This window comes from Torulaspora delbrueckii, chromosome 4 (genome assembly GCF_000243375.1).
Source record: "Torulaspora delbrueckii CBS 1146 chromosome 4, complete genome".
Taxonomy (NCBI): domain Eukaryota; kingdom Fungi; phylum Ascomycota; class Saccharomycetes; order Saccharomycetales; family Saccharomycetaceae; genus Torulaspora; species Torulaspora delbrueckii.
The window spans coordinates 443,935-456,875 of NC_016504.1; the positions used below are offsets into that span (position 1 = coordinate 443,935).

Sequence of the window (12,941 nt, forward strand, 5' to 3'; positions counted from 1 at the left end):
AAGTAAAGTTAAGCTCGATCGCTCGTTCAATTTCATTGCAAATCAATTTGTCCTTCCACGCGTTTGGCTGCTACAATCATGAAACACATTACGCCGATAAATCGGATCGAACGAGCTGGATCTCTTGCCCAGAGCAGTCCCTCAACTCCACAGTGAGTTTAATTCTCAAGAACAACTCGGTGCCGAGCTAAACTGCGTTCGAAAGTAATCCAGCGACATATAATAGTATATTTAACTTCTAAATCTTTAACTTCAGAAAATACGACGTCCCAGTGGCCGAGTGGTTAAGGCGATGCCCTGCTATTACACTTAGTAGCATTTAGGCATTGGGTTTTACCTGCGCAGGTTCGAATCCTGTCTGTGACGTTATTTTTTTAAAGAAATCTTATAATGTAATTGTTTTAGTTTTATTTTTGGGCTGAACTAGTTATCATCTGTGATAGTAATACTGATATATGAGTTCCTTTGTTTAACTATACGTATGCAATATGACTAAGATGTCTCTAAACCTCATGATTTTGCGGTTAGAAATGTTCTTGATACCACGGATCGGGAACCATCAATATATATCTTTCCATTGCTTCTCTGAATCTATTCTTGTATTGTTTTGGAGTAACCACAGTGGGTTTCTTGCTGCTGTTTCCGCCCACAAGTCCCTTTTCTTTAACCCAGTTCTCCAACTTTTTATCCCAGGTAAATGTCCGAATAAAGTCGATTATACCGACAGTCAAGGTATGTCCCTCGTTGTCGATGCCGACCACCAATGAATAATCCATAACGTTCATTTTGGCCAAAAACAATGTATCATTCCATAGAGAAGCTCTTAATAATTTTTTGTCGTATTCTCTGACGTGTATTGGTGATTCATAAATGTATTCGATCATGTTCTCATCGAGTAAAACCTCATTTTCCTTTCCGGTCTGCTCAACGTGTCTATTCCTCATAGATCCTTTCAAGTCAAAAATTCTTGTTGTCTTCTTCTCATAAAATAGGTTCTCCATTATGATAACGTCCATTTTATAACTCTTGGTACCAGAAATAGCACTCCTGACTTGTATTTGATAGAAACCAAAGATCTTCGCCAGGGCAGTTGGTAAATCGTGGAACATCGCTTGAGCCATATATTCGAAATAACTTGGTGTGAATTTTATGAAGGCCTCCAGTTCCGAGTGAGAGAGTTCCTTAATGATGAATCGATCGTCTAAAGTTTTAAGAAACCCACTTCCACTTTTACCCCCGCTAGAGTCCCATTTTACACATCTCGATAGACTTTGAATAAACTTTTCTTGACAACCACAGGTTCTTCTAAATGCATCAAAGTGTCCCGCAAAAAATATCTTGCATGACATCACAGTCAGTGCATCTTCAAATTGATATCTAAGATGAACGGCAGTTGACTTAGTCATGATTGACTCCAATTTCTCACATGGATCTGTTTGCGTTGATTGTGTCGGTAGTGGCCTTTGGCCAGAGGGCATCTTTGAAGAGCTCAAATTTTCACTAGAGGGATGCGTTTTCGAACTGAAATCTGTTGATCTTTGAGATTCCTTTTCAAAGTTGAAATATTCTGAAGCGTTTGTGCTAGCTGCTGCAGAAAATTCGGTTGGAGCGGCATAACTTGGTTGCCTTTGGTGATCCAATTTTGTCATCTTCTGTTTATAATCTGGTGTGCTCAGACAGAAGGCAATTAACGAAGTGGGCTCATCCTCTCTAATAATAACATCGCTATCAACAAAAATATGCTCACTTGGTAAAGTTGGATAACTGAGTGGTTTCCAGAGAGATGCAGATCGGTCAGCCCAAAAATTGGCAAGTGCCTTCATCAAAAGCGATTTCTCAGGTTGAGTATTGGAACCTTCCTTGTTAGCTGTCGTTGTAGTCATTACGGGTGGAAGAGGTTCTCTTAACTTCACTTCCTTCCCGTCTGCGTTAACTATTAGATTTGCTGGTTCCAGTTTAGTACTCTTGGTATCCTCTTGTAGCACTTGCTCTCCCCATTGATAAATGGAATTCTCCAATTGACTTTCAAGCTTGTCATGTATCTTGTGCTTGTTCGGCATAATCGTTGTTTTGTCAACAGGTTCTTTCGCCTTCGTTTCATCACGCTTACTCAGATCATGCAGAGGCTCATCAACTGCATCCTTGACATTTTTGTAGATTTCAACTATTGGCGTAGAAGTGTGAATCCGCAAAGCTTGATACTTGTTCTTGTTTAACTGAACTCTTTCCTTTTCTCTCTGTAGCTCAAATTCCTTCGATAATGCATCAAAATGCATTTGGTCAAAGAAGTTAGCTAGTTGTCCTACCTTGTTACTGACTCTATGTTCTTTCGCAATCGAGGAGGAACTGCTCAAAGACTCGCTCCCTCTTGATTTTTGTAGATCCGACACAAGCCCGTTATCAAAGGACTTGTTGAACGAAGAAGATGTCCTATTACCAAGTGGATGATCTGCAGTCAGTTGTGAGTTTGCAAGGGCTGTATTTGATCTAGTTTTTTGGTTCTCACTTAGCCCAACATCGTTAAGATTGTTTTCAATCTCGTTCTGAGAGGATTCTTGCTCATTCTGGGAAGAATAGAAAGGTATTTCGGCATCGACATGTTGGGAATTTTCATCAATTTCCTTAGCATGTGTAGAGTCTTCCTCTTTTTCTTCGTCATCCACTCTATCAAGCCCTTCCTCTTCTGTTCTTTCATCAGAGCTTCCAAAGTCTGTGAAGAGTTTTTTCAACTGATGAGAGGTAATACGGGTGATATCCGTTTCTGATGGAAGGAACTTCTTACCAAACTCTGTGAACTCAGAATCCCAACTGACAGCTCTATCGTGTAATGCTTTTATAATTATGTTTAGGCGTATATGCTGATCTCCAGGGTCGCCACGGTAGTATCTTTCCAAATCATTAATGAGGACACTTTTCTCCTCATCAACTTTCGATTTCAATGCCTCTAAAGTAGATTGGCCTGTTAACAGTTTTTCACCTGACATGCTATCCAATTTAACACGGCTTAAACGACTCAGGACACTGTTATAGAATGCGTCGATCTTGTCTAGAATTTGGTAATAGAGCTCAACCTTCATCTTGATATCTTTGTAAGGAGTCCATGTAATTTTGCGAGGAGGTGTAACTAATTCGTGAACTTCCAAATTCGAATACTCCATACGTGCCACCAGATCGTTGAAACCAAAATACTTTACATGGTCTTTGGCAAAATCGTGAGTACATTTACCAATTCCTGCTACGCTTTCCGTCTTACTCCAAAACATGACTTCAAGGTACTTTCCAAAGGAATAATTCCATGTCTTTTCGCTCATTTGTAGAATTGGGGTTGACGTTCCACATTTTTTGCAGTAGCTCCAGGTGACTATGATATCTTTTAACTTTGGCAGACGCGTTTGAAACTTTTCCAGGAGAACGTCCACTTTGCCTGAACCGTGGACGTAACTTCGATAATGGTCCATAAGTACCCCTCCACAACCTTGGCGACAACGATATGACGCAGTTGCAACAACATTTTCGATGAATTGGCCTACTGATATATCACTGTCCCAGAAATAGTCAATCGTGACCAATTGAGGCCCAATACAAGGGGTAGCTGTTTTGGTAGAGACCATAGAATAGAGTACCGTGATACACTGATGAGACCCTGTGCCCAGCATGTTGTGTGATTGAGCACACGAGACTTCCCAGTGTCTGCTTCTTTTTTGAAATTGTAGTTCCAAATTCTCTAACTCTTTCTCGTGGATAAATTTGATCAGATACTTGAAGTCATTCTTTGTTAATGTTGAAGCCAGTGATAGCAACTCGGTGACAAAGGCTCTGGCTGCCTCTCCGTGCTCCTCCAAGTATTCGCTTTCCTTTCTCTTTTCAATGAGTTGCAGTTCCAACTCTCTAGCTCTTCTCAGAAGAAAAGGCACAGGAAACTCGACAGTTGGGGATACTGTCAAGATTCTTTTATTAAACTTTTCAAGAAACTCAGCGAAAAAACCAGTCACTACTTCATTCTTCTTTTCTTGCTTTTCTTTCAGGTAGTAATTTGTGGATATTTGGAGGAAGTTGTCGTTGAACAATGCACTTTCCAACTTGAGAGAGAATACAACGTAGACCATAAATTCAGATACATCTTTAAGCTTTCTCAGATTTTCTTCTGTGTCTCCTCTTAGTAAAATCGTTCCACCTAGCTCACGGTTGCACCCCCTGATAAAAGTATACGTCTTACTGATATTTCTGTAAACATATGAGTTAACCTCGAATTTCTCGCATGATCCCATTCTCACATTTCCTGCCAACTTGTCGATGGATATAGCGATATCTGCTTCAGTTAGTTTAGCTATCCGCTCGATCACTTGTGGCTTTAAATTAAATTGGACAACCACGCCTGCTTTGTTCAGAAGCTCAAGGGCATATCCACTGACATTTGCACCGACGAGCACAACACTGGGGGTCAGAGAGGTAAGTCTCGATACTAACTTATCGAGGTACTCTCGCTCTTGCGCAATGACAGTCTCGATACTTAAAAAGTGATTTTCGTTTCTTTGGTATTCCAACGGAAACATGACTAACAATATGCGTGGGGATTCCACCAGCCTCGGCATGTTCTTGCACGGAAGTGCTTTTGAGAATACTACACCATTGATGTATTCTGATGATTCACTATTTCCACCACAAATTCTTTTGATTTTAACATAATTTTGACGGAAATCTAAAGTTGTGGAATCCTTGGCATTGAGCCTTATTGTTTGGATTTTTCGTAAACATCCATTAAGTATTCTTTTCCATTCATCTGGATTTTCGAAATTCTGGTCACTTAGCACCTGATCCAACAGAGCTTCCATATGTAGTGATGAAACCTCGTTGAGCTCGTTTTTGTTCTCAGAGTTTGAAAGATTGACACTAGACAATCGTTTCCACGATCCGCTGGGGCCGATCTTACCCTTCGGTCTTTGCATCGAAGCTTCAGAGCTTGACAACGGATGAAACGCCTCATCTTCTTTAACAATTGAAACCAGATTAGGTGTGCTATTGTTGAAAAGATCGAGACCACTATAAATAGAGTCGGGCCTCGCTGCATTTGATTTGCTCTTGCTTCTTCTTCGGAAACGCATCCTTTGTAAAGATGCTTCTGCCCTTTGGAATGACTTGGTCGATGTTCTCATTGAGCGAATTGGATTACTCGAATGTACAGGATCGTTCAGCGCAGAATAAATTGACATGGATCCTTCATCTTCAGATGTTTCGTCGTCGACCTGCGACATCGAAATATTACTACCGCTCTCCTTTTCCTGAATTTGCTGCCTTTGTGGAAAATTATCTCTTCTCTCGTTGTTTAAGTAGCCACGCTGTGCACCATCGATGTAGTTGAACTGAAATTTGTAATTCTTACTATCGACATTCCCTATGATGCTATCAACATTACCTGTAGTTGCCGCTTTTTCTAAAGCGGGCCTCTTATTACCAACTCTGTTGAAGATTGTGCGTCGCAGAGAGTTTCCCAGCTTCACCCCCGACTTACTATGTGCCTGTAAAGGTGAAACATGAGCCTGGTCAAGTGATGGAAGCATATCGACATCTTTTATTGTATATCGATCTCGCGAACCAGCGGCGGAGCCCGAAATACTCTCTCGATGCCAGCTTTCAACGGGAGTATTCTGCGCTGGAAATGATATTTCTAAGGATTCACCCTGTCTTGTAGCTGGAATCGCCATCTTGGGTGGTGGTGGTGGTGTTGATACAAACATCTTTGAGTCTTCTGCCGTTGTTAATATACTTTGCGTATCACCATCATCATTTAATAATGTCACTTCACGTTGTTGCGAAGCGCTGTCACTATCACCATTGAGCGATTCTGCTTCCCATTGAAACTGATTCGGATTGCTTTCCTGGGCAGAATAGATAAGACGGTCTTCATTACTTTGATGATGACTAACCTGATCCATGGCAGATTCCTCATCGCTCGAGTCCTCGAAATTGTTTGCGTGCTCATAACAATTATTACAAACCCTCATAGTCCCACTGTAACCAAACCGTTCGCCTGGAATGGATAACGTGCAGCTATTGCAAAAGATCTGGCCGCATATCCTACAATGATGCCTCCTTCTGAAAGTGTTGAAAGTCTTCCCACATGTGAAGCATTCCTTAGCACTATCATCTTTCATCCAATACTCCTTTGAAATTACACCCTTGGTATGTTCTTTATCCTTCTTCTTATTGTGATAGAACCCAAACAGAAAGCTTCTAGAGAGCGAAGCAGTCATTGATGATGAGCCACTCTTCATAGAGATCGCATCCTCGTTATCCCAATGGTGCTGCCGATTGCTATTCATTGCATTTCGTATTGGAATTGCTGTTACTGTAGATTTCGATTCGTAGATGCTCGACCGTTTCATATGGGCGTTATTATTCAACGAGAACGTTAGAGATTTTGCATGAGCACCCGGTGGTCCTGTCCTCTTATACAATGCAGTCTTCTTGCCTTCTGCAGTGTTTTGAACCGGTCTTTCACTGTTTGGCGACTCACTTTCGCCCACAGCACCCGTATCAGTCAAATATTCAGACTCATCAGGCTCGAGCGTCCCATTGCTTTGAGGAGAGAAATCCTCTGGCTCGGCAGCCATTTTTGTAGGAATAGATATATTACTCAAGACCGGGTTTGTATCGAGATTGGTCGTAGTCCTGGGTATCAACGCCTCAGTCGCCAGGAAATCAGGCTTGTCAGTCGCAGGTTTCATGCTTTTGAGTGTTGTAGGCTCACCAGTATGTGTCGTAACACCCATAGAGCCCTCAAGTCAATAGAATTAGCCAGCAAATCCTTCTCTTTGACTATGACTTCCGCCTTTATTGATATGTTCGAGAGATGATGAGTTGCCGAACTGATCAATTAAGCTCCAGGACAATCACGTGAAAATGGCTTCGACGGTATAACTAGGTAGCTCGAGCCTTCGACTACTTCCCAGTCACTGTTATGAGCTCCAGTTGTCAACGATTAGCAGTGATCTTTGTACTAGCTGTTCAATTCAACTCCGAAGAAGCGACAGATTAAGTTGGACCCTTGAGATTCTCAAAATAAACTACCAGGGCAACATACATTAAGATAAGATAGGACTTGATGATGCTGGGATTGGTAATTCTATTATGGATCTCTGTTGTATTTGCAGAGAATCTAAATTTTTGTGCGTATCATAGGGATAACTTGCGTCGATCATTGTCTTTGGGGTCGCCTGGTCCAGATAACTTGTTGTTACCATTTAATGGAACTAGGATTCCAGGTAGCCAGGAATCGATAGATATTCAAATCTTTATCAAGGAATTTTTTGGAGAGAAATTGAGTAATGATTGGTCATTAGAGGTTGACTCCTTTGAAGAAAAGGGCTATAACTTCACCAATCTAGTCTTTACACCTTTTAATGGTGACACTTTTCTGGTCCTAGCCGCACATTACGATACTAAGATCGAGCCCAAAGGTTTTATTGGAGCCACTGATAGTGGAGCGTCATGTGCGATTCTGCTGTACGTTGCAAAGTTCTTAGATCAAATACTGACATCTGATCGGGACTTGTTAAATCCTTGGCTGTTGGGTAGCAATGTAGGATTAAAAATTGTGTTCTTCGATGGAGAGGAAGCATTGGAATACTGGACCGCTGAGGACTCTATCTACGGGTCCAAGCATCTGGCGGAAAAATGGAAGAATCAAGGTTTACTCGATAGAATTGACTTATTTGTGCTGCTAGATCTGCTTGGAAGTCAGGAACAATTACCAGTTCACAGTTACCACAGATCGTCACATGCATATTACGAGGTACTAAGCGATATTGAGCGTGTAATAGCCAAGGGAAGGGACAGGTCGCTCAATCCTTCAGAACTTCAATATCTAATGAAAGGGCCATTTCTCGATGATGATCACAGGCCGTTTTACGAAGCAGGAGTTTCTGTATTGCATCTGATACCGTTCCCATTCCCATCGGTCTGGCATAAACTTGAAGATAACTTTGAAAACCTGGATGAGACTAAGATACAAAGATGGGCTGTGATGATGAGTGAGTTCGTCGTTAAATTTGTTAATTCCTAAATAATATGATATAATACTAGATATATTCTTACTACAATTAGTGGCGCGTGAAAAGTTAAACAAAGTGTCAAGACCAGTCAAAAAGGGCTGGGAAGAATGCTTGTCTCGGAATTGGTCGATCAATACTTGAAGACTACCGATAATGATTTGAAATATATGGCATTGAGACAGGAGCTCACTGTCTTAGAGGTCGGTAGAGATTTGGATTTATTGGTGAACAAAGTTTTGATGCCAGTTTTGCTGGAAGAGAAGGATCCAGAAATAGTTGAGCTTGTATCATCACAGGTATACCCTCAGCTTACATTGAAATGCATTGTTGTTATGAAACGTGGGAATCACGAACCACAATGGTTCAATGATTTGATCGTAGATCCGCTCATGGATCATATAGCTGACAAGAGGAAGAATTTTATTGTACAAACACTGAGAAACGTACTCAAGGTAGCGGTTCAGTCACGCTATCGAATGCAATCGGCAGGTGATAGGCATCTCGGGGCTTTAGTTTCACAGATGAAGGACTATAAGGGAAACAATGATGTGGGACAAAATACTGTTCTTTACTGGGAAGCTTTAAAGCCTGTCATCTCCACATACTATTACGGTACTGTGAAGATTCCCTTTGCGATATTGAAGGAGATTTTCAATCTCTGTGAGGGCAAATTGGATTCTCTTGTTAGATCCGTGCTGATCTCTAGCGTCCAAGCAACAACTCGACAGAATGTTGAGAAGATCGTTCAAGAGTCGGTTTCTGACAGCGTGTTAGAGGCGATATCTACTGTTTGGTGGCAATTCGGGCAGCTTGTACCCTGGCTATTCGAGAAAAGACTACTTCCCGACCTCCACCAACAAGAAACTCTACTTACGAACTTGCAAATGATCTACAATCTTCTTCCCTTTTTCCAGATTGCGAGCGCAGTAAGTGGAGAGAAGGGTAACTCGAAGAATGGCTTAAAAAGACGCCTCGAGTCGAAACTACAAGGTCTCTTGGAGAATGCAGCCGCCAATAGCTCAGCCGCCACCACGAAAGAAGTAGATGCAGAACTCGACGTTGAAGATGCAGAGGTGGATGATGCTCAACAGGCTTACCTGGATGAGTTGCAAAGTGACGATGATCTTGAATTCGAAGATGAAGAGCTACTCGAAACCGATGAAGGTTACCAACTGAAGAAGCTATGTCAAACAATACTCGAGACATTGAATGATAACAAAGAAAAATCCTCAGACATCCAGCCTCACAAAATCGATCTAACTAAAGTGGAAGTAAGTGCGTTAGACGAGACTGAAGATGTCGTTTACACGATCCAATCGACCCTCGAAAGCGAAACTACACTACAGCCATTATTACTCTCAGTCGAAATCTTAAACCAACTTCTACTCACTGGTTACACCGAAATAGACTACTCTCCCGTGTGCCAGTCACTCGTCCGCCACATGAAGCAAAACAAGGCATTTTTACAAACTATAAAAGTTGGAAACCTAACCCAAACTATCGATGACGGCTCTACTCTCCGCACAATGGTACATTCGACTATCCTGCAGATCATCACGACCCGCAAACTTGACTACCCAACCTGTTGCAAGCTACTAACAGAAGCAGTATCGCGCGGCGCAAGAGACGTAGATCCTACCATCGAACAGCTATCACTAAGGATCATTCAGAACTTGCTCCAGAGTCACTACAATACCATCCGGGCCCTCGACTCCTCCTGGTACGATCAAACATTACTCCCAAAGGCCGCGGAAACGGCAGGAAAGTTGCACAAACGACTACAAACAACAATCCAAAACTCAGAACAGCTAGAACCCCAAGCTCAAACTGCGACAATACTGCAAGAACTCACGAGCCTCTTCAACGTTCAATACCCTGCCATCGAATAGGCTGATCCAATCGTTGGAAATGAGTCTGCAAGGGGCCATGGCTAGCTAACCTTGTTGGGAAGCTAGAGCGTGGGGCCACTGACAACCGGCATCCGTGGGGACCTTTGGGAGTTGATATTTAAGGATTGATCAGTACGGTTGATTCTTTAATCCAAGCTTATCATTGGATCTTCATTCGAAGAATTTACAATAATGCCAAATAAACATTTGAGTATAGCGGAAAAAGACCCAGCATTAGCTCAATCAAGGGATTTTCTGGATCTGGAAGAACCTCCAGCTGCAAAAGAGACTCCAAGTGGATCACAAGTCTGTTTGATCGATTATGATCGTGCGAGACCTGCAAATGCACAGTATAACAACAACTATACGCACCAATACCAGCCCGGTTTAATGCAAGCTCCTTTAGTCGAGGAAGGTCCGACTTCACGGCCCAACGTTGGTGGAATGCCCAGAAGACGTTCCACCAACTATATCGACGCATTACACAACAAAGCGAAGAGCGAAAGTACTATGAATAACGATCTACAACAATCATTAAGGGAAACCACAAATACAAATTCAAAGAGCACACCTGTTTTCAAACCTTCTTACACAACAGGCACTGAAGCTGTACCAATGACGCAGGATACCGCTGGTCCGGATGATCCAGCTCGCCCAGATTATTATCGAAGTTCGTTTTCGTCTAGAGGAGGAGGGAGACCTGAATTAGGCCGTAAGAAATCTTCCTTTGAATATGAAGATTTCAAGAAAGACGTGTACGACAGATTGAACATGTTCGACAAGACATAAACTCGCTTACATATGTGTGTATACACAAAAAGCTCATAATCATGCTATTATTATCTAGTAATTCGATTTTACTGCAAGAATTACAACAGGGAGAGTAAAAGTAAAATGAACGAGGTTGCTAATTAAGTTGCAAGTACGATTCCCGCCACAACTGACCACTTAGAAAGTCGATCGCTATTCAAAGTGCTTCAAGAACGGCAGTCTTCTATTCTACGAGACCACAGCTGTGACGGATTTTTCAAGTTGACTCGCGTCAGCGCCACGGTTTACTGACATTTCAAGATCCAGGTGGTCTTTCCACTGGAGAGAAGCTGCAATTACGCAGCCAAGACCCTGATCGCCGGACTATCCCCTCTGACTTTATGTGGGATTTTGCTGGGACAAAGACAGATTTGAACAGCCATTATAAGAGAACTGTTCGGACTGTAATTGAGTAATGCAGTCCGTTCGCTCGAGCGATATTATATAAAGGCTCGAGGATGCTGTTGTTCTATTATCGTTGATTCCTGAATTTTAAGTAAAAATCCCAAGCAGTTTAAGATGAGTGATATTGAGAAAGAACAGGTGAGAGATGACGTGAACGAGGCCTCTTCCGTGATCGGTTCGAGCGATGTTGATGAAGCATTCAATGCTGCCTTGGCTTCTAAGGACCTGGTTGTTACCGAAGAGATTAACAGGAAATTACTAAGGAAAATTGATCTCTATATTCAGCCCGTGATCTGGATGCTTTACGCATTGCAGTATATGGATAAAGTTACCAATAATTACGCTGGTGTTATGGGCATCCAACAAGATTTAAATTTGGCGCCGAACGAATTTGCATGGCTTGGTACTGCATTTTATCTGGCATACTTGGGAGGTGAATTTCCGATTGCACAAATGCTTCAGAGGCTTCCTTACGTCAAGACATTGTCGACATGTATTGTTATTTGGGGGGTAGTTCTATGCGCACACGCGGGTGTCTCTAATGGGGCTGGTATCATTACAGCTCGTGTTTTCCTTGGTATTTTTGAGTCTAGTATAACTCCAGGCTTCGTGATCCTGACTTCGCAGTGGTACAGGAAAGAGGAACATTTTGCCAGAATAGCTTATTGGTTTTCCTGTAACGGGCTAGGACAGATCCTTGGTGGATCCATTGCTTACGGTCTAGCTCATCATGCTGAATCTTACTCGATTGAATCCTGGAAGATCCTGTTCGTGATCACGGGTCTTATGTCCATTTTGTTTGGTGTCCTATTCTACTTCTACATTCCTGACAGTCCTGCAACAGCATGGTTCTTGACCGAAGAAGAACGTTTGTATCAAGTTCAGCGTATTAAATCCAATCAGCAGGGATTCGGTAACAAGCGGTTTAAGCGTTACCAGTTGGTTGAGGCCTTCAAGGATGTCCGCACTTGGATCTACATTGTTTGGGGATTGACTGCTCAGATACCTAATGGTGGTTTGGGATCATTCGGATCGATTTTATTGTACAAGACCTTGGGGTACTCTTCAGAAGGTGCTCTTTTAATGGGCTTGCCACAAGGTGCCGTCCAGATAGCGTCAGGAATCATCACAGGATATATCGCCACGAAAACGGGCAAAAGAGTTATTGTTGGAACTGTAAGCTGCGCGATAACCCTGATCGGTACTTGCCTATTGGCTTTCACCGATGCTCCGCACTCTCGTCTTGCTGGATATTATATAATCCCCTTCTTTGCTATTGGAATTGTCACCATATTGGCATCTATCACTTCCGATGCAGCTGGTCATACAAAGAAGGTGACAGCAGCCTTTTTGGTTTCTTACTGTATTGGTAACATCATTGGCCCTCAAACATTCAGAGTTTCCGATGCACCCGAATATCAACCCGCCAGAGTTACTATGGTGGCCTGTATGGTTGTTGCTACTGCTGACTTATTCTTGTTATTAATCGTGAACCTTCGTGAAAACAGCAGGAGAGATAGACTCCAAAGTGAAGATCCATCTTATAGTGTGGCCCCAGAAAACGTTGAATTCTTGGATCTCACTGATTTTGAGAACAAAAACTTCAGATACTCATCGTAGTATCGGCGTATGGGCGACTGAATGAGGTAGGTAGTAATATTTAAGTATACCTATCCATTTGAAGTAAGGTTTTCTTATTACTTCTGTTTGATCTCTCGTATTTCACACCTCTGGTATCATAAAAAAACGGCTGAAGCCCCTTTGCCTATACTAGAATTGCAATCCT

General features: G+C 42.2%; 5 protein-coding genes and 1 non-coding gene across 6 annotated transcripts; 5 read left to right on the forward strand and 1 right to left on the reverse strand.

Moving 5' to 3' along the window:
• Positions 1-266: 266 nt before the first annotated feature.
• TDEL0Dtrna1S lies at positions 267-366 on the forward strand. Its single transcript is given in 2 exon segments — positions 267-304; positions 321-366. It is a non-coding gene; the product is annotated as a tRNA-Ser (tRNA).
• A 158-nt stretch (positions 367-524) lies between these two features.
• Positions 525-6,770, reverse strand: FAB1 (1-phosphatidylinositol-3-phosphate 5-kinase; the record flags this gene model as incomplete). The annotated part of the gene is made up of 1 exon (XM_003680977.1): positions 525-6,770. One exon carries the CDS (start codon positions 6,768-6,770, stop codon positions 525-527), a length of 6,246 nt encoding a protein of 2,081 aa, XP_003681025.1.
• A 332-nt stretch (positions 6,771-7,102) lies between these two features.
• TDEL0D02310 (uncharacterized protein) lies at positions 7,103-8,062 on the forward strand (the record flags this gene model as incomplete). Its single annotated transcript, XM_003680978.1, has 1 exon — positions 7,103-8,062. One exon carries the CDS (start codon positions 7,103-7,105, stop codon positions 8,060-8,062), a length of 960 nt encoding a protein of 319 aa, XP_003681026.1.
• A 96-nt stretch (positions 8,063-8,158) lies between these two features.
• On the forward strand, positions 8,159-9,940 carry LAG2 (Lag2p; the record flags this gene model as incomplete). Its single annotated transcript, XM_003680979.1, has 1 exon — positions 8,159-9,940. One exon carries the CDS (start codon positions 8,159-8,161, stop codon positions 9,938-9,940), a length of 1,782 nt encoding a protein of 593 aa, XP_003681027.1.
• Positions 9,941-10,132: 192 nt separating this feature from the next.
• On the forward strand, positions 10,133-10,729 carry IGD1 (Igd1p; the record flags this gene model as incomplete). The annotated part of the gene is made up of 1 exon (XM_003680980.1): positions 10,133-10,729. One exon carries the CDS (start codon positions 10,133-10,135, stop codon positions 10,727-10,729), a length of 597 nt encoding a protein of 198 aa, XP_003681028.1.
• A 540-nt stretch (positions 10,730-11,269) lies between these two features.
• TDEL0D02340 (allantoate permease family MFS transporter) lies at positions 11,270-12,775 on the forward strand (the record flags this gene model as incomplete). The annotated part of the gene is made up of 1 exon (XM_003680981.1): positions 11,270-12,775. One exon carries the CDS (start codon positions 11,270-11,272, stop codon positions 12,773-12,775), a length of 1,506 nt encoding a protein of 501 aa, XP_003681029.1.
• Positions 12,776-12,941: the final 166 nt, after the last annotated feature.